Consider the following 27,604-nt stretch of genomic DNA (forward strand, 5'->3'; position numbering starts at 1 on the left):
CAATGTTTATAGCAGCAATGGCCACGGTCGCCAAACTATGGAAAGAACCAAGATGCCCTTCAACGGATGAATGGATAAGGAAGATGTGGTCCATATACACTATGGAGTATTATGCCTCCATCAGAAAGGACGAATATCCAACTTTTGTAGCAACATGGACGGGACTGGAAGAGATTATGCTGAGTGAAATCAGTCAAGCAGAGAGAGTCAATTATCATATGGTTTCACTCATTTGTGGAGCATAACCAATAGCATGGAGGACAAGGGGCGTTAGAGAGTAGTAGGGAATTTGGGTAAATTGGAAGGGGAGGTGAACCATGAGAGACTATGGACTCTGAAAAACAGTCTGAGGGGTTTGAAGTGGCGGGGGGGTGGGAGGTTGGGGTACCAGGTGGTGGGTATTATAGAGGGCACAGCTTGCATGGAGCACTAGGTGTGGTGAAAAAATAATGAATACTGTTTTTCTGAAAATAAATAAATTGGGAAAAAAAAATTGGAAAAAAAAAAAAAAGCCAACTGTTTCACAAAGGAAAAGAAATAGCTTTCTCTCTCTCCACTTTCTCCTTCTCCACGCGTCAATAAATTATCTGTTAATTACTTAGCTAAATACCAAAATCATTTCGATGCCAAAGATGATCAACTTTTTCCCACTACTGTGTTGTTTTCTCGGAACACATGCTGCTGAAGTCCGTGGAAGAAAAGAGGACAGAGTATGAAATCAGTCTAAGCATTTTTAAGCCATCTTCACAAAGACTAGATGAGGGATGTTGAAACCATATTAATTCTAATTTAGAAGCATCTGGTTGTGTTCTACTTGTATATATGGTTCCATTTCTACGTTTCAGAATCTTAACCCTCAGAAATTGTGCTCTACTTCAAGACAATAGATTTGTTTCAAATCACTTTATTTTCCTGGTTTACTGAAAAACTCCAAGAGGAATGAACAGTGAATTTATCTGCAAAACATGAGCAGGAAGCAGAGTGTAACCAACCCATCAGGCTTTGGATCACGCAGGCATGGCCTCTGCTTCCAGGCCTGCCACATACTCCCTGGCTCAGCTTACTTATCTATAAAACAGACGAGCACCCTAGAGTTTTAGCTGCAGCTTAGAAAAATATATGTGAAGTACATGATCAGAATTCAAGTTGTAACTATTAACATCATATAATCCTAAGGTAATGTGCAATCAGGAAGTCAAACACACAATTATTTTTAATATGTTTTCAATCATTTTTATCCTTTAAATGGCTCCCTTCAACCACAATACTTGAATACATAATAAGATTCTAGATTTTTCTTTCAAACTTAGTTTTCGTAATGTTGTTCCCTAATTTTCCTTATAAGATAATGTTTGCTCAGACATTAAGATATTATACACTACTCAGAATCTCAAGAGTAATTTCTGACCCACAGTGTTCAGTGTATGTAATTTGCCTATGTCTGATGAAGGATTTTCTTCGTAAGTACTATCTTTGCTATTTCCTACATCATTTGAAAAAAGTGTCTTAAATACATGAAATATTCAGACAACAACCCTTAACTAGAAATGACAACATCAGAATAAAAGCTTTTATGGAGGGCGCCTGGGTGGCTCAGTGGGTTAAGCCGCTGCCTTCGGCTCAGGTCATGATCTCAGGGTCCTGGGATCGAGTCCCGCATCGGGCTCTCTGCTCAGCAGGGAGCCTGCTTCCCTCTCTCTCTCTCTGCCTGCCTCTCTGTCTACTGTGATCTCTCTCTGTCAAATAAATAAATAAAATCTTTAAAAAAAAAAAAAAAAAAAAAGCTTTTATGGAAGGCACAATATACCAGGAAATATGGTAAAAGACAAGAAGAAAATGAACCTCATTTGAAGTGCAGAAAGTTTACATGGCAAAAAACCACTACCTTGCCTGGGAATTAAGTGAGGATTCCACAATTCTTGCCAAATCCAACTTAGTCTGAGCGTCTGTAGGAGATTTTAAATATCTAAGTACTTTAAAACCAGTCTGCTTCTAAGAAGTAAGTATGATTAAGTCACTGATCTGTCCATTAAGTATCTTCTGATGTGCTACATAGCAAGCAGTCTTCTAGGTGCTGAGTTAACAGAAAGTAACCAAACAAACAACAGGCATTTGCCCTCACAATGCATATATTTTTGTTGGGGGAGGGAGGCAGATACTAAGTTTATAAATAAGAAAAGATTATTTCAGATAAGGATGCAAAGGTAGGGTACCAAGTGAGGGCTTGGGGCTGGTGCATTTCAGGCTAGAGATGTCACAGCAGTCCCCTCAGAAAAGGGAGAGGCAAACTACTGCCTGACGGTTAAGAGCTAATCATGCAGACATACAGGATAATACGCACTTGTGAGCTACCGTCCTTTCGGAGCATCTCAATCAAAGCAGATTCTCTAGGCTTAGTTCTCTAACTTTTCTTTTAAAGTCAGGTAGGCTCCTGGTGCTGAGAACCTATTTTCCCCAAACTCCTAGCACTAGTGCCTACTTAAATGTATAAGAATCAAAGAAACATACTACTAATTTGAAATACTTTCCTCCCTAGAAAAATTTATTTGCATATAAAATGCAAAATGCACAGCTGACCACAGGGATTCAGATCATGGGCTCTGGAGTGCTCAGCTCCCTTCCTTACTTACTGGATCTAAGACTTTGAGTGAACCACAACCTTAACAAACCTCAGTTTTCACAAAACAGGGATGTTTTGGATTATTGGGAGGATTATGTGAAATACTGCATGTGGGGGCATGTGGGTGGTTCGTTGGTTAAGCGTCTGCCTTCGGCTAGGGTCAGGATCACAGAGTCCTGGGATCAAGCCCTGCATCAGGCTCCCTTATCAGCACAGAGCCTGCTTCTCCCTCTACCACTCCTCCTACTTATGCATCTCTAATAAATAAAATCTTTTGAAAGAAAGAATGGAAGGAAGAAAGAAAGAAAAACTGTATGTGAAGAACTTATCCACCACAAATGGAACAGGTTAAGTACTTAGGAAGCTGATTTATATATATTTTTTAAGGGAAGTGTCTACCTACACATATCAACAGAAGTATTCTGAGATCTTAACTTTAAAATCAAAACTGTATAAAAAATAAGTAACTTTGAAGTAAACTCTCATTTTCAGAATAATTACAATTCAGAATTACAAAGGGACAACTAAGTGTTTTTTAAATTAAGAGCTTCCACAATGGTGCCCAAAAAACAAAGGCAGCAAAGAGTAAGAGCAGACATTACAGTTTACAGAACAGAATTAAATGTCCAAAAATTGTGGTCCAGATAAGTGCTCTGGACATCCTTTAGAGGGAACCCAAGTACAGGATGAAATGGGAGGTATATGATATGGTTTCCTTTCTGAAGAAATGGAACTTGAGCTAGGAAAACATGAATAGCCAGAATATAGCGACACTGTAGGGTGACTCAGTAACAGCAGTCCCAACCCCGTTTGCCTGGTTTCACCTCCTACACTGAAAAGCTCCCTACACGTTAACTTTCCACTCCCCATTCAACTCAGGAAGGCATTAAGACACCTGGCCCAAGAAAGCTCTGTTTTCCAAGTACATAGAATGACAGGCTAGTCCTGCCCCCAGCCCTTCCCCAACCTTCATGCTTGGAAGGGGGCCGTGATGCCTAAAATGGAGCAGCCATTTTATGACCATGAGTAAATGAGCCACAGTATTAAGGTCAACCAAGAAGAATGAGAGAGGCTGTTTCCTGTATTTCCTCATCTAACCAGTATACCCAGCCTCAGACTCAGTGACTCCAGATTTCTTATTATAGAGGTAGGGGGGAAAGCCCTTATCTGCACCAGCCAATGTAGTCAGATTTCCTGTTATTTGCAGCTTAAATGCAATCTACACATACAAATTCACATACAAAGATGAAGAGGATATTTCATATAGGATGAAAAACACAAACAACGAGAGAGAGGTCCTTCAACGTAATGGCTCATGATGTTACCCCTTAAAAGGAAAAATTAAGAGATCATTACCACCTTTAACCAGCTTTCTTATGTGCATATATGAAGAGTCAGTATACTGCATTTACATCCCAGTAAACCCTATACACAGGAACTGGTGTCCCTTCAGGATAGCATGGCCATCGTACAACAATGGAAACAGGCAGCATTTTCCAAACTGCACAGAGCAAAGGAAATGTGTCCAAAGAATGAGCAAAGTAAATAGCAGCTGGTTTCTTGTAAACAAAACATGAGAAAATATGCACTGAAGGGCTGGAGTAATTTTTCTATATTAAGATAATTTTACTAAATTGTTCTTTCTGAAAATGTTTGTTTATTTAAGAGATGATGAAAAACTGCAGGCTGAACTCCTTATTTGAGAAGTAATAATTTTAGGTTCTCATAGACTGAACCATCACTCATTCTTCATAGAATATCTCCACAGTATAGTTATAATAATGTAAATGCAACCAAGGGACTCATTTTATAATCCTCTGTGATTAAAGAGGGTATTTCATTTTCATTTGTTTAATATTCCCATTAAAAAGAATGTCCCATTACACATCTACTGAAAGCCTGGACAATAAAACAATGGAAAAATTCCAAAACCAAACCGATTTTTTTTTTCTTTTCCCATGAAGCTAACATTATGGAATTTTAACAGATGTTCTGTTTGGTCATAGTTAATAAAATGAATTATGTAGGATTAAAACAGGGTTCAATATGTTTGCTTTGGAGTTTAAGTGAAAAACAATTTCACATTCAAAGTTTGGAAAGATTTATAATCACCTTTTTCCTTTTCAGTGGAATTACTCAGATGTGGAAAATAAGTAAATTATTACAACAATTAATACTTTTCTGATGAAATCAGGCTTATAACAACAATTGTTTTCAAGGTTTAAGAAGAATGAAATCTTGGAAAACTATATACTCTTTGTCATTTCGTCAGCTATCTAAAGCAAAGGTCTCATAATGCAGTGGATCAAAAGGCTGAGCCACCACCCTGCCTAATTCCTGGTCCCCTCAGAACAGGCTCAGCACTCTGAAGGGGTCAAGATATCCAGCAGCATCTGGCTAAAAATTAATCAGACTTAAAGAATGAAAAAACCAACAAATATTTTTTTTTTAAGATTTTATTTATTTATTTATTTGAGAGACAGAGATCACAAGTAGGCAGAGAGGCAGGCAGAGAGAGAGGAGGAAGCAGGCTCCCCGCTGAGCAGAGAGCCCGATGCGGGGCTCGATCCCAGGACCCTGGGATCATGACCTGAGCTGAAGGCAGAGGCTTTAACCCACTGAGCCACCCAGGCACCCCCCAACAAATATTTCTTGAGTGCTAATTTCGTAGAAGGCATTATGCTACGGCCTGTGCATGCTACAGAGAGGCAAAAATCCAATAGCTCTTTCCAAGGCAAATTCATAGGCATAACTGGAGGTAGCCCAGAAGAACTGAAAGCTAAGGACAAACCACAAGAGAAAGAAGGGAATCAAAGAAAACAATTTTACATAAACATACACAGATACACAGCAGCGACACCAGGAGAAAAAAAGCCTTTCTTATCAGCTAGCACTGTTTTTCTCTTTTTACAGTAATGAAAGCAGACAAAGGCTAAAGGACCTTAAATAAGTAACAGAAGTTCTAGCTATAGTTGTTTCTTTCCATGGAAAACATTCAACTGTTGCAATCTCAGTGAGAAAGTTTTCCTCTACCTGGGAAATAAATTCCAGTAAATTACCAATGTGACCCAAAAGAGAATAATCAAAAAATTGTTCCTACATATTTATGTTAGTAATTCTGACCAACTCAAACACCAATTAGGGCAACTTTACATTATCATAACCAGTTTGTTGTTTTTCCTACAGAAGTAGCCAGTGAATATGAAATCAGCCACAGGTTACAATTTGTTGACTGAATACAAAATTCCTCTCTACAAGGCATTTGGATAAAATGCTCTCCAATCGCAGCCGAGGAGCTTTACAAGTAATACCAACAGCTGGCCTCTAACTCAAACACGATTGTTACTCATCATCACAAAATGGCATTCGGATGTGTGAATACAGACAGATCAGGGTTGTGTGGCTGGTCAGGGACCTCACAACCTAGAGTCAGGTTTCTTCGTCCGATTCCCCTGGCAGACCCTATTGCTGTTAACACCTCTTTCCTAAGACTGCTGGGAGATTTCACTGAGAACAGTCTATGTGAGGTTTTTAGCGCAGATGGGCAAATGTGGGCTCAGAGAAGTTAAGCAACTTGCCAAGAGCAGAGAGCTGGCTTGGGGCAGAGGTGCCTTTCACACTTAGGTGTTATTTCCTGTCGAAAGCCCTTCGGGTTACTAAGCATACAAAACGCAACCCGTGTGATGGGCTCTGGAGAGAGCCCTTCACATGGATCTCTCCATCTCATTCACACGGACTTAAACATAATCTAAACAATTGGTTCACAGTAAAGGAGATAAAGCAGATCTTGGATATATGCTCACACACTCAGGCTCAGATTTACAGCTACGGTGAGATCAGCCTTCCGCTCTCAGATTGCTGGTACCGTTGGTAAGGCAGAGCGGAGGAGCTCCCGCACTCCCGGCCCAAGTGTCCACTGCTGTTTCCGTGCAGCGCGATGCGGCCACAGGCATCAAAATTACGAACGCCACACACCGACAGCCAAGCTCTGTGAGACTGAGCCAAGCTCAATCTCGCTCTGTGTGTTTAACCCAACATCCGCGGCCATGTGTGGAATGACACAAGAACGAGAACACGCGCTGCAGCATGTGCGCAGCGTCAAGCAGCGAGGAGCCGGCTCAGTGACCAGCGGCTCGTGTGCACCGTGGATCTTTATTGAGTGACCAAAAAATCACCTCCAAAATACGCTGGCTAAAGAAACAAACAAGCGGCGAAACACCTAAGACAGGGAGTCTCTGCTAAGACACAGAGGAGATTACAGAACATCAAGAGTTTGAGGGGCAAACAACAGAGCTGGGGTAGACGCTGAAGGGCAATCCTGAGGCTTGATTCCTAAAGGTCCCCATTTCCAGCCGCTGCATTAGGGGGAACGCTACCGTCTCAGACAGACAAGAAGTAACCACATGAGAAAAGCTGCCTTTTCCACCTGAGAGTGAGCTTTGCCAGCAGTGGTGATTTGGGCGGGGGGGCAAAAGGGACGGATCTAGGGCTTCTATGAACTTACAGAACAGGCTGAGTGATGCATTTGGCCTGCCTGATTCTGACTGCGTGTGTCACAGTTTGTAGGGAGACCTGTTTTCACTGAAACCTGGGCGCAAAACTGTGGGGAGAGGGGAGGTAATCCTCACCCGTCTCGGCTCTCTATAGTGGCGACTGTCACCTACCAAAGAGCACCCGGGAGTCATTCATGATCATGAAGGCAACATGCTGCCACTGAGGCAGCTCCAATCACCATCTTACCGTCAGATTTATGCACACTAGAGTCAAATGTCAGTAATTACTTCCCAGATTCTGGGGGACACGTGCCAGGCTCTTCCAAGGCCCTCTCCCATGTATGGGACTCCAGTCCCCTGGTAGGCATCCAGCTCTGGAGAGAGGCCCAACCCCTCCTCCAAACAAACACTGCACCTGGCTGAGTGCCTCCCTGCAGCATCCTCACTTGGAGAGAGGGAGAGGGAAATCACTCTTGCCTCTTCTGTGGGCATGAAAACGCCACTGCTAGGGAGCTCGGCGAGGTACACAGGTGCTTTCACATCTGTGTGCTCTTGCTCGTGACGTTACCGCTGCCTGCCTCCTAGACTGTTTCTGACCGCCACTCCAAGAATCAGGTCAACAATTCATCTGCATTAATGCAACAAATACCAACTGAGTATATTCAAGCACTGCTTCCACTATCATCTCAGCCACATTTGGTCCTACAGATCACTGTGGCACCAAGACTTGTCTACTCCTAGTCGCTTCCCCTCAAGAATGTGAATCTTTGAGGAAAGAATCATTCTGCATGGTGCCCAACACACTGGAGGCCCCCTTAAAATGACTGCTAAGTAGAATCTGTGGATAAGGCGCTATTTGCCAAGCTTCACTTATTCTTACTTCTTTTGAAACAACTTGCACTTCTCAGCTTTCCTTCTCTTTAGAAGTCCTTCTAATTCACATACAAGATCGTGAGGCTGCTCTCCACAGAACGTTCAGGACAATGGATGCTCTGAAATCCATCCAGCTAGGAAAGCAGCTGTGGTTTTGCTCCCCATTTCCATCCTACTACAATAACACCACTCCAGCTCAGGGGCTGGCCGCATCTAATTTGGCCAAGATCATGAGACAAAGGAATACTGAAAGGGTGAGGTACAGAGTATAATCCGTTGACCTTGCTTACACTCTGTCCACAATCCACAGCAACTACAATAATTGAAGTGAACATAAGGGGTAAGCACACAATCTCCACAAACATCAAATGCAGTAAAAAAAAAAAAAAAAAAAAGTGATGGCATTCACAAATCTGAAGAACACACATAATCTACCTTATAATGCACAGATTCAAACTTCAATCTCATTCTAATGGGTTACCGCTAGGGAGATAAAGCTTGTTTTAAAGAAAAAATTGTACACAGAATAACCATATAAGTTTCCTGGTGATTCTCACTACGGCTTCAATGTATTTTCTTATTGAAACAATCAAAGAAGCTCTTGGCAAAAAAAATTGGTATTGGTGTCAGAATAATGTAAGAATTGAAACTATTTATAATGTAAAAATTCTGTTTAAAGCAGATGTATCACTTCTTATTTTTCTCATTTTGAAAAGAAGCTATGTTTCATTCAGTGATAATTCTTCTCTCATCCTATCAGAGAATCTGTACAAAAGCAATACTTCAGCTAAAATCAGTTCTGAAGGATCTTTTATGAATACGTATAATGCAGAAGACCCCAATTAAATTTCCAACGAAGCAATGCCATTTTCAGTAAACAAAGTCATCTCAGTAGGGTCACACTATTTGCAAAAACTGTAGCCTAGAAATTAATTACTAGTATGACATATGTCAAAACAAATTTTTAAAAGACCAGAATGCAGTTGTAACCATGTGTTTTATCTGTTTGTATGCAAAACCAGTATTGCCTGGCATGTAAATATATTCATTTATTCAGCATCTCTCAGAAAAATAAAAAAGGTTCAGTGCCCCCCTGGTTTGCTGTTCCCCAGTGAAATCTGAGTAAATCACACGTTTAGTGAGTCAGAAAATAACTACAGAATGAAGATACAGTGTGGGTGATATTTTTGAGAGACAGAAGTCACCATCACACAAATAAACTAATTTTGAAACATTCAGTTTTCCTTCAAAGGAAGTTTTTCTAAGATCCACATCAACCACACCAGCCTACACTAAAGGCTGTTACCTTGTGGAAATCAAAGCTTTAAATAACATGTAACAGTGCTGGTATTTCATAAAAAAGATTGCCGTCTATAGTAAAAAACAAACACACAAGAACTACCTGGGAATAAAATTAGGGATTTCAGACAATTTCAATGTTCTGCTAATTACAGCAATATTTATTTAAATTAAAAACATTTTTATAAATGCAAATGTTTTAGCACCCAGGAATCCAAGTAGAAAAAAGAATACAGAGCAAGGGTATGCAGATTCCCCTTTGTATTTTCTTTAATAGGAAATTAAGTCCTAATCCTTTTCACAATGTATACATAAAGACACACACACACACAAATCCATTCTACCCATTCATTAGATATGTGTGTGTGTGTATCAAATCAAATCACATTGTACACTTTAAATACCTTACAAGTTTAGTTGTCAATTATATCTCAATAAAGTTGAAAAAAAATCCTAGGATTTAAACTCTTAAAAAAAAAATTATATCCCAAACCAGACAAAGACTATCATAAATCTTGCATAAACCAACTTTTAAACTTCAAAATATTGTCCTCTATGTGAGGCAAAAATTAAGACGTATTTCCTATAGGAAGATCCTGGTATCACTTTGATTTTTCCACTAACAGGAGAAGAAATATCCTGAATCCCGGACTTTCCTAGTAATCACAAGAAGTGAGGTGGCTGCTGGGCACACACTGAGCAGCGAGCTGCCCGCAGGGCCAGCACCCAGTCCCAACCCAACGCCCCAGCTCATCACGCCTTGTTATCGGGAAGACCAGAGTTGACAACACGACACAGACTTTAGAGACGCTTGTCTCCTCAAGCGCTTCTTTTCATCACTAAGTGTTCGTTAATTCAGCGTATTCTGGTAACTAACGTGGTATCTTACCCTTAGCAGTTGTTTCTTACTATTTCAGCCAAAGCAGACATTCGGCCACCCCAGCAACAACCACGCCACAGGCTGGGTGCCGTTCGGACCAGGGAGACTGATCTTTCAGCAAACCCATTCTGCCCATTCGTTAGATCTAAGAACCAGGATAAGACTAAACAGTATTTCAAAAAGTGATAATTTCTCTTAATTTTTTAAAGCAGTTTCTCTGAATAAATTTATTCAACAAAATATATCATTCTTTTGCACTTCAATACTGAAAACCGAGTGAGTTACCTCTCTTAAAACTGTGCTTTTGTAGCCTCGATATAATCCTTGGACGCCCTGAAACAAACAAAAGGCCAAGAGCTCAGAAAGCTAGAGCAGCAGAGAGTTCTGAATGACATTCTCTAGTCAGAATTTTACCTTTGTAACTTCTCTAAAGTCAGAGTTTTAAAACATTCACAACGACCACAATTCTGTAAGAGGTTAAAGATTATAAATTAAAGCATACAAGGCTCAGGTCAGCTCCCTTTAAAATAGGAATATCTCTAAAATAATCAAATGCACTACCTCAGTTGTTTTCAACATTTCTGCTTGAAAAATAATACTGAGATGTTTTAAATAAATACATTTCCAAAAGCAAAGGCATACATAATGCCAATCATCCCTTCACATAAAAACATAATTATATTTCATAGTTTCAATCAGAAGACATCAGAAATTCACTAATAATCCCTCCACAGTGATAAATATCTCTGGACAAGCCGTGACTTACTTAACTGTCCACATGATTCACAACAGGGTCCCTCGACTCGACTGGACTGATTTCATGATCCTATGATGATTAAATACTCAGTACCTCCTCACCAAAGTGACAAAGGGACCATTAAGAAGAATAACTTTTCTAAAACCTAGACTCACTGAAAATTTCCATGTGACTGAGTACTATTTGTTTGTTTTTTTAAAAAGGCTTCCTTAAAAATTACAAGAAAAGGAGCTCAATGGTCCCTTCCGGCAGGGCCAGCAAGACTGACTTCTGACCCATAATGTAACATTAACAAGGAAAAAAATAACTTTAATATAAACTTTATGATGCTAGTCCCTATGTCCATTACTACACTTCTCTTCCATGGGTCCTCAAGTTCTGTAGTAACATTTTAATATATCTTTATTCACTTCACATTTTTACGACTTATTTCATGTCTGATTCTGAAACTACTACAGGACAATTACAATGTAGGACACATACACAGTAGTGATACTCGGTATGTGTTACTCAGAAATTTGGGGGGAAATTTAAAATTAAAATTTGAAAACAAAGAAAAGGCAAAGAGAATCTTAGCATAAAAAGCTACTGTGATCCAGCATTAAATTTAGCTTTATGGTCTCTTCTAAGACTCCTGGGATAAAAATCACAATGCTCCTAATAGCTACTATAAAATCTTTCTCCAAAAGGAAAAAAGTTTAAAAACACATCTCACCTCTGTATATAAGATGTTAGAGAAAATGTGAAACGTTCTTGAAGAAGCAGATACCTGTGCCCTCTGCTTAACAACTTCAGAAGGAACTCGTATCAGGCAGGCAACCTAAAATACATAATTTAATTACATCCTAAAAAAGAAGAAATTTCTATGAAAATTTTTTAAACTAGGGTTAAAAGGGGATAATGTACAGGTTCAATGCAAGATGTCAAAGGTATTTTTTCAGCCTAAAAACCTTAGACCCTTAATGGACATGCATTATTTTGTCAGCCCAGAACCTCCCCTCCCTTGTTCTATATCAATCCTCACACCTCCTGCCGTGTTGTTTCAAGCCCATCTCTCTATAACCCCCTCAAGGGCAAGAAACACATTTACATGCTCTGAACCCCCAATGCCTAGAACAGCATCAAGTGCTCACATGAAAATAGGCTCACATGAAAACTGAAAGAATGAACCAAAAGGGCTTTTGCTCTATTGTCAATAAGGCACACATCAATAGGGGCAAAGCTGCTCATCAGCTGGGTACATCTCATCTTTCATCTCCCCACCCACCCCAGCCTCAACTAGCTCCCCACCTCGGCAACATGACCCTCACCCGCCACCCCACTGACTACTGCACACAACAACTGAGGAGAAACTCCAGGTGCTCCTGGGCCCTGCTCTAGGATTCCAACTGACTAGAATCCTGACTAGTCCATACTCAACACCTGACTGGTCATCAGCCAATATTCTACAATTTTTTTTAAAAGTTTCATTGATTTACTTGGGAGGGGGGGTGGGGAGTGGCAGAGGGAGAGAGAGAATCCCAAGAAGATTTTGTGCTGAACGCAAAGCCCGACACAGGGCTCAATCCCACATGACCCAAGCTGAAAGCATGACCTGAGCTAAAATCAAGAGTCTACTGCTTAACCAACTGAGCCACACAAGCTCTCCTCCAGAATTTTAAAAATATTTTTATCTTTGTACTGAACATTAGATTACCTACATATATAGTTACATAGACTTGAAAAAACAAACTGAGATTACAGGTAACATTTCTCCAACTTTTCTGCCTCCTGGCATTTCTAAATTCTCTAAAACCAATAGGTATTACAACTTGGTAACTTTCTTTAACATAATATCAAAAGGTAAATATATCTACTCTGGATCAAAGATCTTTTTTTTTTTTTAAAGATTTTATTTATTTATTTGACAGACAGAGATCACAAGTAGGCAGAGAAGCAGGCAGAGAGAGAGGAGGAAGCAGGCTCCCTGTTGAGCAGAGATCCCAATGCGGGGCTCGATCCCAGCACCCTGGGATCATGACTGAACCGAAGGCAGAGGCCTTAACCCACTGAGCCACCCAGGCACCCCTGGACCAAAGATCTTAACTGAGGGAGAAAATAAAATGAAAGGACTAATTTAAAATATTTTGGGGGGTGTGCCTGGGTGGCTCAGTCAGTTGAACATCTACCTTCAGCTCAGGTCATGATCTCGGGGCCCTGGGATGGAGCCCCAGACGGAGCTCCCCACTTCTCCCTCTTCCTCTGACCCTCCTCCAAATCATGTTTTCTCTAATAAATAAAATCTTCCAAAAATCATAAAATAAAATGTGCTTTTCAATGCAATTCTTGACAAATATTTATTTTTAATTTAGAGATAACTGCATGTGCATGTGCGTGTGAACACACACACACACACTACACACCTTACCACTAAGGCCTGAAACTGGGTATAAATCATGTTACTCTTGTAAGGGTATAAACTTTTAAATCCATACTTATATACCAGGACAGAAAATAAAGTTTATTAAAACTTACATGAATCTAAAAGGATAGCTCCCAACATCTAACACTCATTAACGAAATGAAAATAAACAAATAAAAAAGAAAAGAGTAAAAGAAAGAAAAAGGTTCACTAACTCCTTGTATTTTTCAATTCAAGAGGTCAAGAGTGAAGAATGACCCCAATATGTCAAGAAAATAGGAAATGTCTACTCGTGTGGCTTGGCATAAATATTTATGGAACTTCATGCTTCATAACCCCTCATGTTCTTACATTATGGTTTTATCTCTTAAAAATACAGAAGCAAAACAAAAACTTCGCAAAGGTTCTGGGATGAAAAGCAATCTCGCTAACTGAAGAGGTACAAAGCAGCCAGCACGGTCTCCTGACTTGCGCAGCATGGCGATTTCGAGAGAACAGAGGCCACTCTCTACTTCCTCCAGTAACTCTGCTGCCTTCGATTTGGTTTTCTATTAACTCTGATCTTTCTTGGATTTGAATGTGAGCCACAATAGGGTATTTCACTGCACAAGAACAAAAACATGTTACGGGACTATGATTCCAGGAAAGGAAATAATGTCATCTGCGGGTCTCTCAGTAAATCCATTCTTCAGAGCATTCTTTCCTCACAAATCTAGGGTTCAATACTGAATCCATGACACAGGAACGGTGGCATTTTCATTAAACCCAAGAGTCTTTTGTATGTCAAAGGTCTATCCATAGACAAAATGACTAAGGTTTTACATAAAGAAAATACATGTTCCCATCTTTTATCAACATTAAAATGCAATACTGGCTTCATTAGAATTAAACATACCAAAAACATGATAATTAGATTAAAAATCAGAATGATGCTGCTATCAAAGATTTTTCTTTCTCTGATATAAATAAAAACTTACCTGACATGTTTATTAATTTATTTTTGTAATGGAGAGCTGAATGTCTCCTTTTAGTATTTATTAAACACCAAGATCCAGAACTACAGGTCATAAGACTAAGTATGTGAAAAGGAGAAAAACTACTGCGAACTTCAGCTTCCCATTTGGTAATGACAGCAAAGGAGAAAGAGAGAGAGATGCTGCTCAGTCTCTGGACCTTTCACTGCCATAGCCACCTTCCGTACCACACAGCTCACTGCCAGCTTGTCACACTGTCGCTTCTGACTTTTTTAAGATTTTATTTATTCATTCGAGAGAGGAAACACACACAGAGCAGGGGAGAAGCAGACACCCCACTGAGCAGGGAACCCAACATGGGGCTCAATCCTGGGACCCTGAGATCATGACGTGAACTGAAGGCAGATGTTTAACCAATTGAGCCACCCAGGCACCCCTGTCCTCTCACTCTTGAAATGCTCTTCAAGGTCACTGGGCATCACCGATAGTGCTTTCCATTAACATTATATCCTTTCCCCAACTATGCCAGCACAGCTCACAATAACTGACCTGATTCTTATTTTTCTCTGGGAAATCTAGTCAACAGCCTATTAATACGCCTCTGATAATTAGAAGCCAATTGTCCGCCTGTTTAAATACATACCAGTCTGAGACAGAAGTTATTGAAGATCAGAGTACTACTTGGCTTAGGAGGCAAGGGTGAAAGCCATATCTTTTGATTATCATCTCCAGAATTACTTCTCATCAAAGAGCTATCATATTTATATATACCTAATAAACTTAAAGTTGAAAAGCTTAGTATTGGCAAATTCTTCAAATTCTGACATGCAAATCTATAGTAAGTGCAACCGAGAAACCTAAATAAGGTGAATACAGCCAAAATTTAATCACAAAGCAAAAGCTGCTTTTGACTTCGCAGAGTAAACTCCAATGTGGCAAATTAATATGAGGGAGAGAAACCTCATGACACCCTGAAAATTTTTCAAATGCATAATTTACTTATTTGTTTTTTATTCCACATTCTTTGTGTAATTCTCAAAACCATGGGAAGCAGGTTTCCAAATTAATATATATAGTATATCTATTCCATCATTTAAAACCAAAACCCCGGAACTGAACAGTTCATCTGTGTGTCAATTCTGCCATCTCCTGGTTACAAATGGAATCACAGCAGGTGATAAAATACCCTAACAGCAATTTCGAACTCCTAATTTACCATCTTTAGGGTTTAAATTTTATCCATGGATAGGGGAACATAGTAAGTTCATCATACCTTTCTTACTTATAAGACTCTTCCCACTTACATAAATAGTCAGTAGGCATTAGGAAAAAAAATTAAATTTTTGTAGCTATTAGTCTTCTCTTGTCTGATAAAACTACTGTCCTTGATTATCTCCATTCTGGACAGAAAGTTAATAGTCTTCTCACCAAAAATAATGACATCATCTTTTGAGGTTTTGTTTCTGAAGGCTGTTCATACAATTTTACACAAGACTTAAGCCTGAAATGGCTTTTTCAATTTTGTTCCTTTCCATAACAGAAATTAGCCATGATTTCACAGGAGGTGACAAAGGCCCCACAGACAGATGCACGGACTGTGACCCACATAAAATCTCACAGTGGAGGAAACTGGCATTTAATGCTAATAGTATTAGTTTCCTATTGCTGTTCTGACGAATTACCACACATTCAGAAACTTAAAATAACACAAATTTACTCTTACACTTGTGGAGGTCAGAATTCCAAAACAGGTCTTACTGAGCTAAAATTCAACCGCCAGCCAGGTGCTGTCTTTTCTGGAGGCTCCAAAGGAGCATCTATTCCTCGTTTTTAGGGGCTACCTGCATTCTGTGGTTTGTGGTCCCTTTCTCCCTTTTCAGGACGGAGTACAGTATCTTAAAAGCTCTCTCCGACACTTTCGGCATTCCTCTTATAAGGACATTTATAATTACATTGGGCTCACCTAGATAATCCAGGAAGATCTTCCCAACCCAAGATCCTAAACTTTATCTGATCTGTGAAGTTCTTCTCACCATGCTTAGGTAGCATGTTCACAGGTTTTAGGGTCTAGGACATCTTTAGGGGACCATTATTTTGTCTACCACAGTAATCAATGGCACACTTTAGAACTCTAACCTTTTCTTATTTTAAGAAACTCACAATGGGGCAGCTGGCTAGCTCAGTCCGTACAGCACACAACTCTTGATCTTGGGGGTATCAGTTTGAGCCACGTGTTGGGTGTAAAGATTACTTTAAAAAATCTTTTAAAAATAGGGGCACCTGGGTGGCTCAGTGGCTTAAAGCCTCTGCCTTCAGCTCTGGTCATGGTCCCAGGGTCCTGGGATCGAGCCCCGCATTGGGATCTCTGCTCTGCAAGGAGCCTGCTTCCCACCCCCCACCCCTGCCTGCCTCTCTGCCTACTTGTGATCTGTGTCAAATAAATAAATAAAAATCTTTAAAAAAAAAAAAAAACTTAAAAAAAAAACCTTTTAAAAATAGAAGAAAAACCCTATAGTGATCAGAGTTCACAATATTACCCGAGTAATACACATCTCGTCTCTAGTTTTGCACCACTTCTGCCATTTTAAAAATACTCCATTGAAAGTAAAAGATGAAGGTGCTCCTGGAAGTACACAGAGAAGCAGCTCTCTAACTCCTCATTCTACAGTGATGTTTTACTGTCCACAGCAACTGGGAAACGTTCAATGAGTCACTGAAATTCTTTGAATTTTAATTTCTTCATCTTCTGAACTGATTTCCTCCCAAAACTATAAAACTTTCCAACTGTGCCAAATATTGTACTTTCCTTGGCATGGACTGGAACCAACGTTTACTGGACACTTTACAGATCAGATGGTGGGCCGCGTACTTTGTAAGTGATGTGTCACTTCATTCTTAGAAGAACTGTGTGTGGGGTAGTATTAGCCATTTTTTTTTTTAAGATAAGGAAAAGAGCAGTTCAGTGAGGTTAAGGAAATGGCCTACTGACACACAGTAAATAGGCTATGTGACAAGTCAGAGTTTCGACCCTGATCTGTACTACTTGCCACCTATGAGCCATATACTGCCTCCTTACAGAATTCCTCAATATATACTCTAGTTATATAATAAATGTACCCAATTTCCAGTGATAGACACAGAAAACACATTCAAATATTGAAGAGTACACAATTACAAATCAAAGCCATTTTGTAATAGTGGCACATAATTCCTTATGTCCCCAAGAACCCTAATCTTAACAAAACAGTAACTGAGAAAGTAAAGGTTTGTCACTGACAAGTGCAGGCTTGCGCAGAAGTGGCTAATCATATCTTCACTAGTTTGGTCCCTTGAAGAGAGGTATTTGGTTTTTCCATTTACAATGTGATGGCAATAATTGACCAAATAACACTCCTGTGGCTTGAAACGATTTCAACTTCATCATCTTACATGAAAATCTTGTTCACTACTTCTATAAAACTGAGCTTAATTTAATTGTGTTCCAAAAATTGATACTGCTCTTAAATAAAAAGCCAACACAGAGCTTCCCTTCCCTCTTGACCACTAACTAAACAAGACAGTCAATGAAATAAACTCTCCTAGATCACCAATCAATACCATCTGAACCAATGCTGCATAGCAAACCAGGGAAAGAAAACCTATAAAACAGGAAACAATCTGAAGTGTTTAAAAAGGAGGTCATCAAGAAATTGGGGCAGTGGGGGTACCTGGGTGGCAGTCAGTTAAGTGGCCAACTCTTGATTTCAGTTCATATCAAGATCTCGAGGTTTTGGGATGGAGCGTCACATCAAGCTCTGCTGGGAGTCTGCTTGAGATTCTCTTTCCCTTTCCCTTTGTACGCCCCCCCCACCACTGCTCACCCTCTCTCACACTCTTTCTCTCTTTAAAAATATGTAAATAAATAAAATCTTTAAAAAAAAAACAAAACAAAACACTGGAGGGATGGCAGTACAGACTCTTCTTTATAAAAGCTCCCTAAAAAATTTCTCTATACATTCATGCTTCTCCTTTAAGCAGGGTCATCATCAGACATGGGTCATGCCATGCCTGGACTGACTTCCAAGCCCTGCCTTCCTTCCCATTCTTCTTCCCCCCTCTGCACATTCCTCAGGCTCAGATGGTTGGGACAGCTGGAAAGCACTAGCGGACTTAGTTCACAAGGATCCCTCTGAGAGTTTAAGCATGTGTACCACACACACACACACACACAAACATAGTAACGAAGGCATCCATGAAGAAATATGCACTAGAGGAATGCTTTTGGAAGGACTTTTGAATGAATTGCCAGCTTTATGCCAATTCTACCTTTTAGCCCTCAAATTCACCTTCTCTCTGTGTACACCATGTCTTAGTTGAGGCTCTGCTCATCTCTCGCTCTCTCCTAGGGCTTCTGTAGTAGTTTCCTCCCCTCCATTCCAACACCACGTCCACCTCCACACAGTTACTAGGAGAGGTCTTTAAAGTCCCAACCAATGTTGCCCTTTTGCACAGCCCTTCAAAGGGTTAATGGCCAAACTCCTTCCACAGCAGCCCAGGCCATCCAGCCCCCACGCCCTCCTTACTTCATGATGGCCCAGTCACACCCGCACTCCATTTAGAACTTGAAAGTGTCTCATAAGGACTTCTCAGTACCCCTGAGTACCCCTCCCTGCACCCACCCACCTAACAATCATACCCTAAAAGGCAACTTGAGGATTAGGTGTTCTTTTAGGCCTTTCCTGAATCAACACCCATCTAGACAAAACCAACCATTCCTTCTCTTCTCGGGCTCTCATTGTACCTTGTACTCACTTTTCTTAAAATACCTGTAACCCCCAAGTGTACTTACACCTTGCACATCCTTCTCCACCTGCAGAAGGCTGGCCTCTCAAAGGCAGTATCACATCTGGTCGTTTTATCCTCAATGCCTAGAGCACAATAAGGACTTTTTCTCTAAATCCACACTTCTAATTAAGGGCAACAGGCATGGCAGGGGAAACAGAGGAGCTGAAGGAAACCGGCCTACATAACAGGAATCAAAGAGGTCCAAGTGAGGAACAGACAGGAAAGGGACAGGCTTTAAAGGATGACAGTGAAAAGTGACTTACTTTTTAGATTCTTGAGATAATTTTTTGTTTGTAGTTCTTACAGTTTATTGTTCTTAGGAAGCTGTTATAATGTCTGTGTGCCTCAGAGACTTAGGGCCTGAAGCAAAAAAAGAAAAGGAAAAAAAAAAGGTTCCAGGCGGTGGACACACAATTCCTAATCCCAGGGTTGTGAATTCAAGCCCCACGTTGGGTGCAGAGATTACTTAAAAAAATAAAATCTTTTAAGGGAAAAAAAAGAGAGAAAGAAAGGAAAAAAACGTTCCTAGAAACACTAAGAAATAAACAGAGCAAGGCAAAAGGCTGCCTTAGCATAACCCCATGATGCATGTGCTTAAATACATCAGAAGTGTGTGTTTTGCATGTGGTTAACTAGCTGATAGTGTGGTCTCAGCTTCTAATTGTAAAGCAAGTCTCCTAGCGAACCTGTACATTTCTGCCTCCTTCACCTTTACATACATAAGCAACTCCAACTGCAGGACCACAGCAGGCTTCCTCCTCAGTGAAGAAGCATCCTTCATCCTTCACTTCCAGGGCAACTGTCCTCTCTTCTACTCACCCTATCTCCGTGGACAGGTCATGCAATTGCACACATTTTAAAAATTTATTTATCTGAGAGAGTGTGTGCAAGAAGGGGATGGGGCAGAGGAAGAGACTCTCAAGCAAACTCCCCGCTGAGCAAGGAGCCTGACGTAGGACTACCTCTAATGACCCTGAGATCATGGCCTGAGCCGAAACCAAGAATCGGAGGCTTAACCGACTGAAACACCCAGGCACACCTTAATTTTTTTTTTTTTTTTAAAGAAATCTCTACAGCTAGTATGGGCCTTAACTCACATCCCTGAGATCAAGAGTTGCACCAACTCAGTTCACCAACTGAGCCAGAGGAGGTGTCCCTATAAATACATTTTAAAACATATTAACAACACAATCAAAAATGGCTTAAATTCCCACCTGGAGAAACCCAATGGTAACTAACATATGCACTATGCTTTATTGCTCACAAACACTCCTGACCATCAAGGAATGAACTTCCAAGTAGCCAATTCAATGTGTAAGTTGGGGGGACTGGGGAGGGGGGGGAAGAGGTGCTAATGATGTGCTTAATCCATACACTGATAACCAATGAGCCCTGAATGGACTATAGCACACGGGAGGTCCAATGACCTTGTCAGATGGTAGATAAGCTAAACAACAACTGCCTTCGCTTTCAAGGGTCTTGGATGGCATGGGCCCCCAAGAAAATGTCAGGCTTGGGTGCAACCCTCAATTTATTCTCAAAATCCAAATCAATATGTCTGAGTGTGCTGCCAGTTACTAAACTAGGCCTTTCAGGAGCTCCGCATGGATCTAACTCAGAGGAAGACACAAGGAACTGCACTTCTGAGCAGCATGTGGCTGGAGCTCCTCGTGCCACTACGCACAGGATCTAACAGATTCCTGAGCGTGGGCCTGCTGAACCAACCCAGTCACGATATGTAGTAGTGGGATACACACATACTTAAATGTTTGATAACTCTAAATCCGTGGTGCTTAAATATCACTGAGCGCCAAAACCACCTAGGAATCTTGTTTAAAATGCAGGATTCCTGGTGCTGTCTCCAAAAATCATCATTTGTAACTTACTGCCCAGGCCACGGAGTCTAATCTAGGTGCTCTCTGGGCTACATTTGGAGAGTTACTGGCAGAGGCTGTTGGCAAAGCATCTACAAAACATGATACAATTTATTTATTAGCTTTCTCAGTTGCAAATGAGAATGCCGCCAGAAAGGATAATCAACCAGCCATTTGTGTGTATCAGGACATCTACACAGGTCACCCAGGCACACATTAAATTCAGACTGGCTGCATTAGGCTGCAAAGAAATTTCAATATTCTTTTATTTCTGCAAACAACATGAACTTAGGCAAAAGGTAGGATAAGACCTGGGAAAAATCAAATCTTAAAGACTTAAAAAAAAAAAAATCGCTATTGCTGTCATGTTATAACATCCGCTGCATTAGAGTAAACCTGCCCCTAACCCTCCTGATCTAATTACAGATTCTACTTCTCGCAGAGCATCTCCTGTGTCTGATGAAAGCTGAGCTGTGAAATAATTGAGGTAGGGATTTAGAGATTTGGTGCAGCAAACTTCCTCATAAAAATGGCACAGAACGCCTCTCTTACTGTTGTTATATATTAAATCTTATGTGATCGATTTCACTGTATTCCAAATTACAAACGTAAGGTAGAGGGTTGTAATTATAGTTTTATTGATTCATCATTAAGTTTTAATCAAGGTGCTGCTATAGAGAACAGTTACTAGTGCAGTGTGCTTTTGTTTCTCTCATATACTTAAGGGTTGCTAAAACAAAGTCATTGTGGACACAGTAGATACCAACAAAATGTGTTGTTTCTAAGGAATCTATTTGCAGTGCAACAATCTTCTATCAAAGTAAATGCTACAGAACAACCACCCAACCAAACTACCTATTTTCTCTATGTCTCTATACCTTTCCAACCACTGACAGCAATGAATGTTTCTGTTTCCCACTCCTTTTTATTCTACCCATGAAAATTTGTTTCTCCTAAACTCACCCATTTCTGGGGCGCCTGGGTGGTTCAGTTGGTTAAGCAACTACATTCAGCTCAGTTCATGATCCTGGAGTCCGGGTATCGAGTCCCGCATCAGGCTCCCTGCTCAGCAGGGAGTCTGCTTCTCCCTCTGACTTCTCCCCTCTCATGCTCTCTATCTCTCTTTCGAACAAATAAATAAAATCTTTAAAAAAAATTTAAAACAATTCATCCATTTCTTTCTCTTATTTTTACCAACACCAGTATGAATCTGAAACCAAAAGTTTATGCTCCATGAAACTGAAACAAGTCACTAAAATCAGAAGGCAATTTATTAAGCATTTATTAAGAAAACAGAGAATATAGATACTGAATGGTTTGGAAGTATTTTTTTAAGAAAGTGCAAAGACAGGATCGCCTGGATGGTTCAGTCGGTTAAGCATCTGCCTTCAGCTGAGGCCATGCTCCCAGGGTCAGGGGATCAAGCCCTGCTTCAGGCTCCCTGCTTAGTAGGGAGTCTGCTTCTCCCTCTCCCTCTGCCTGCCCCGGGCTATACTCTCACTTCTTCTCAAATAAATAAAATCTTTAAAAAAAGAAAAGAAAGAAAGAAGTACAGTAAGATAACTGGAGCATCAGAATCAACATTTCCACAAAAACTCTAAAAATCTTTTCAACACATGACCCTGTAACTAAATTTAAATTCAAATAAATCTCAACATCAAGATATGTTTCTCCTATGAAGTCATTCTATATATCCACTACTGATCACTTCTCTTTTTAAAATTCTCCAAGAATCACAGGAAATATAAAAAGGCCTCTGATATTAGGCCTCACCACCTAAGGGACCATAGAGATCCTAAGAGACATAATAAAAATATGACTGTCCCAGAACTGTTTATCTCCGGTGTTAGACACTTGTTTCCTAGCTCACATCCACCTACATCACCTCCTACACCCAAGAGTTCACACACATGATACAACAATAAAGGCTTCAGTATTTTTTAAATGTCAGTTACAGATAGTATTAGAATAGACAGTATGCTCTATATATGAAAATATGTATTACATAATTAATCTAATAATCATTATTTACCCTAATTACCTATCACTTTTTATATTCTTTTTTTTTAAAGATTTTATTTATTTATTTATTTGACAGAGATCATAAGTAGGCAGAGAAGCAGACAGAGAGAGAGAGAGAGAGAGAGAGGAGGAAGCAGGCCTCCTGCTGAGCAGAAAACCCGATGTGGGACTCGATCCCAAAACCCTAGGATCACGACCTGAGCTGAAGGCAGAGGTTTTAACCCACTGAGCCACCCAGGTGCCCACTTTTTATATTCTTCTTAAGTCTAAGAGACAAAGTTTTCAAAGTGAAGAAAGCCTGTCCTTCAAGGTAAACCAGCTTTCAGGCAAGATGGCCCTATGTGAAATGAAGTAAGAGGCCAAGTTCTTTTTGCTGCCTGTTCTGAGTAATGTACTATAAAATATAAACCAAATATTGAATTTATGAGAAATTTAAACTTAAAGCAATATGCAAACCTAAAATAATGAGAGGCAAGAGATGTCACAAGGGAAGACTTTCACAACCTGAGACATTGAAACTCTCACAACTTGTTATTCATATATATATATATATATATATATATATTTATCCCCAAAAAGTACTGCACATAATGAGGTTCTAAAGCCAAAACATAATCACACACAAAAAAATCTAAACGTAAGCTAATAGGTTAAAGGATTGTTTTTAAATTAAGTATAAACTGATTTTAAATTGCAGTTTAAGCTAATTTTCCAGTGCAATTCAAGCACAGAAGTTCTTACTTTACGTAAGAGTAGAGGGAATAAAAATGTCCTGAAATTCTATGCAAAATGACCATGCTTTCAGTTTCCTGGAGAGAGAGCCATAGGTTTCTTTAGACTCCAAGAGGGGTCCATAGCTCATGAAGGAATTACCAATTGCCACTCAAAAATTAATACACTGTTGGGACGCCTGGGTGGCTCAGTTGGTTAAGCAGCTGCCTTCGGCTCAGGTCATGATCCCAGCGTCCTGGGATCGAGTCCCACATCGGGCTCCTTGCTTGGCAGGGAGCCTGCTTCTCCCTCTGCCTCTGCCTGCCACTCTGTCTGCCTGTGCTTGCTCTCGCTTCTCTCTCTATGACAAATAAATAAAATAAAAAATCATTAAAAAAAAAATTAACACACTGTTAGTCCCATCACTTTTTTAACTTTAGTAAATCATGAAGGCATAAAAATATATATATATCCAGAGTTAACTTGGGTTCTGAAAAATCCTTTTTAAAACAATGTCAAAGGAAGTTTTATAAAAAACCACTTTAGTGAATTTAATGTCTCTTAGGCTAATTTCAACACTCTCCAAGGAACCCTACAACAGATTTCTTAGATTAAGAATTCATTGTACAGTGGAATCTTGCCATTTCCAACAACCTGGATGGATCTAAAGGAATTTAAGAAACAAAGTAAGAAAAGAGAGAGACAAACCAAGAAACAGACTCTTAACTGTAGAGAGCAAATGGATGGTTACCAGAGGGGAGGTGGATGGGGGAATGGGTAAAATAGGTGATGGGAATTAAAGAGTACACTTACCACAATGAACATTGAGTAACTGAAACTAATATGACACTGTATGTTAACTATACTAGAATTAAAATTCTTTAAAAAAGAAATTTATTTTACAATAACGGAAAAGTAGAGGGTTTTATATATTCCAGATACAAAAAATAAATTTTTAAGATACAAAAATACCAAAGAAGAACAGAGATCATCTTTTGTCTTTATCAATCATAACCTCACCAATTCATTTTTTTAATATTAATTTATTTTCAGCATAACAGTATTCATTGTTTTTCACCATACCCAGTGCTCCATGCAATCCGTGCCCTCTATAATACCCACCACCTGATACCCCAACCTCCCACTCCCCTGCCACTTCAAACCCCTCAGACTGTTTTTCAGAGAGACTATGGACTCTGAAAAACAATCACCTTTTTTTTTAATTTATTTTTTATTTTCAGCATAACAGTATTCATTATTTTTTTATAAATTAATTTATTTATTTTCAGAAAAACAGTATTCATTATTTTTTCACCACACCCAGTGCTCCATGCAATCCGTGCCCTCTCAAAAATTAATACCACCACCTGGTACCCCAACCTCCCACCCCCCGCCACTTCAAACCCCTCAGATTGTTTTTCAGAGTCCATAGTCTCTCATGATTCATATTTTCATAGAGAGTGACACTGCTTTTTGAATATTTCCACCATAATTCCTTTTCTCCTGGATTTCCCAGAAATAATCTGATATGCTTTCATTGACTATAATAATATAATTAATCTAACTACATTTCTTTAAAATAACTTTCCTTTAAAATATCTTAACACTTCCCAACTCCTGCTATGAAACCAATTTAACCTTGATACCAAAACCAGCAAGACACAAAAAAAATTAACTATAGACTTACATCTCTTACAAATAAATTACAAGTCCTCAATAAAATAATAGTAAACAAAACCTAGCACTAAGTAAAAAGTGTTATATACCATGGTGTATATATATATATATATACCATATATACCATGATCAAGTGAGATTTATCCCAGTAACATATGAGTGGTTTAATATCTGAAAATCAATTAATGTAATACACCGTATTAGCAAAATAAAAAACTAGTCTTATAATTATCTCAATAGATGAACACAAACATGAACAAAATTCAACCTTCACAGTGTTTTAAAAAAAAAAAAAATTCACCCAACAAGCTACGAAAAGAAGGCAACTTCCTCAATTTGATAAAGGACATCTATGTAAACCTCACAGCTAACATTATACTTAATAGTGGAATACTAAATGCCTTCTCCCTGAGATCAGAAAAAAGGTAAGGATGCACACTACCCCCACTCCTATTCTACACTGTACTAGAGCTTTTAGCCACGTCAATCAGGCAAGAAAAATGAAATAGAAGGCATAGAGAATGAAAAGAAAGAAGTATAACTACTTCTATTTGCAGAGGATATGATCTCATGTGTAGAGAGTCCTAAAGAATCCACCAAACAGCTTTAGAACTGATTAATGAGCTCTGCAAAGTTGCAGGATACAAGATCAATATAAGAAAATGAATTTACTTCTATAAGTAGCAATGAACTAACTGAAAATGAAATTTCAAAAAATTAATTTAGAACATCATCAAAAAGAAAAATAAGAAATAATTAGCAAGACAAGTGTAAAACTTATATTCTGAAACTACAAAACACTGGTGAAAAAATTCAATAATACTAAATAAACAGAAAATCATAAATTTATAGATCAGAAAATTCAGTATTTTTAAGATAGCAAGAGTCCCCTAATTGATTTGCAGATTCAATGCGATCCATATCAAAATCTAAGTTGCCTTTTTTACATAAGTTGACAAACTGATTCTAAAATTCACAAGAAAATTCAAGAGACCCAGAAGAGGCAAAACAATCTTGACAGAAAAGAACAAAGCTGGAAGACTCGCACTTACTGATTTCAAAACTTACCACAAAGCTGCAATAATCAAGACTGTGGTACCAGCATAAGGACAGACATGGAGAGCAACAGAAAAGAACTGAGAGATGGACTGTCTCATCACTGCTTTCCAATTTTCCTCCATCATAATCAGACACCAAATGATCTGTGCGACATCATCTCTACACAACACTAAGTTGAAATTCACTTTGTTGTACTACTGGTTCATACGTTTTTATTAATGAGCCAGGTATACTAGAAAAAAATGAATAATCTTTAGCTGTTAGGAGCAGAGCTCCATATATATTCATTACCCCAATCTTGTCATTTTCTTGTTCACATCTTCTATGGTCTCAATAAATGTTTCTGCCTGCTTGGTCTTAGGATATGTGTTAAGATATAAGTTAATATCTCCAACAAAGATTATAGCTTTGGTGGGTGGAGGGATAGGCGACGGGGATTAAAGGATACACTTATCACGAGGAAAGAAAAATTAAAATTTAAAATATTACATTTCTATTCATTTCTCTTTGTACTTCCGGCAATCTCTCCTTTAAAATTTGAGGCGCTATTATTTAGTCCAGGTTCAGGTTTATTACATGCCCCCAAAGCACTGTTCCTTGTATCACTTTACAACAGTCTCTTTGTTTTTTGCCTTTCAGTGCATTTTTTGCCTGATACTGACATAACCCTATAAGCTCTTTTTGGTTCGTATTTCTCTATCAGTTTGGGTTTATCAGACAAGTGGAACCACTATAAGAGATAAGAATAAAGAGTTACTATAGACGTGAACAGTAATTATGGGAGCTAATTAAGCAAGTTTGGTAGAACAGTTGATCCTACCTCTAGGGTTAGGACGGAAATCAGAGGGCAGGCAATGGGCAAGGATGAAATGATATGAAATGGGGAAGTGCAAGGACAAACTGGTCCATCTGTTTCTCATCAACCTCAATGATGTGGTTACGCGTAGTATAAGCTTGCATTCTTTACTGCAGAGCCCACATATCTAACCAAGAATTCAGAAAAGCTGAAAGACATGATCCAGTAGGAACTGGAGAGGCTGTAGACTAGATGTATCAACTGCACCAGTGCCTGACTTCAACACCAAACCTGTAAGTATCAAGCCAGCTACTGCTTCGCTTCCACCTTACAAATGTTGTGCT

General features: G+C 39.3%; 1 protein-coding gene across 4 annotated transcripts in view; it reads right to left on the reverse strand.

The window, feature by feature from the left end:
- Positions 1-27,604, reverse strand: part of SLC25A26 (solute carrier family 25 member 26) — a 128,884-nt gene that overhangs the window by 82,698 nt on the left and 18,582 nt on the right. For 3 of the 4 annotated variants that reach the window (XM_044253202.1, XM_044253206.1, XM_044253205.1), the window contains 2 exons: positions 11,638-11,742; positions 10,451-10,498 (listed from right to left, as the gene is read on the reverse strand). The exons of the other annotated variant lie outside the window; for it this stretch is intronic. In XM_044253202.1, the coding sequence (XP_044109137.1) occupies positions 10,451-10,498; positions 11,638-11,742 (153 nt within the window). The remainder of the gene's footprint in view (positions 1-10,450; positions 10,499-11,637; positions 11,743-27,604) is intronic. 4 annotated transcript variants of the gene reach the window in all.

This window comes from Neovison vison, chromosome 6, assembly GCF_020171115.1.
Source record: "Neovison vison isolate M4711 chromosome 6, ASM_NN_V1, whole genome shotgun sequence".
Classification (NCBI taxonomy): Eukaryota; Metazoa; Chordata; class Mammalia; order Carnivora; family Mustelidae; genus Neogale; species Neogale vison.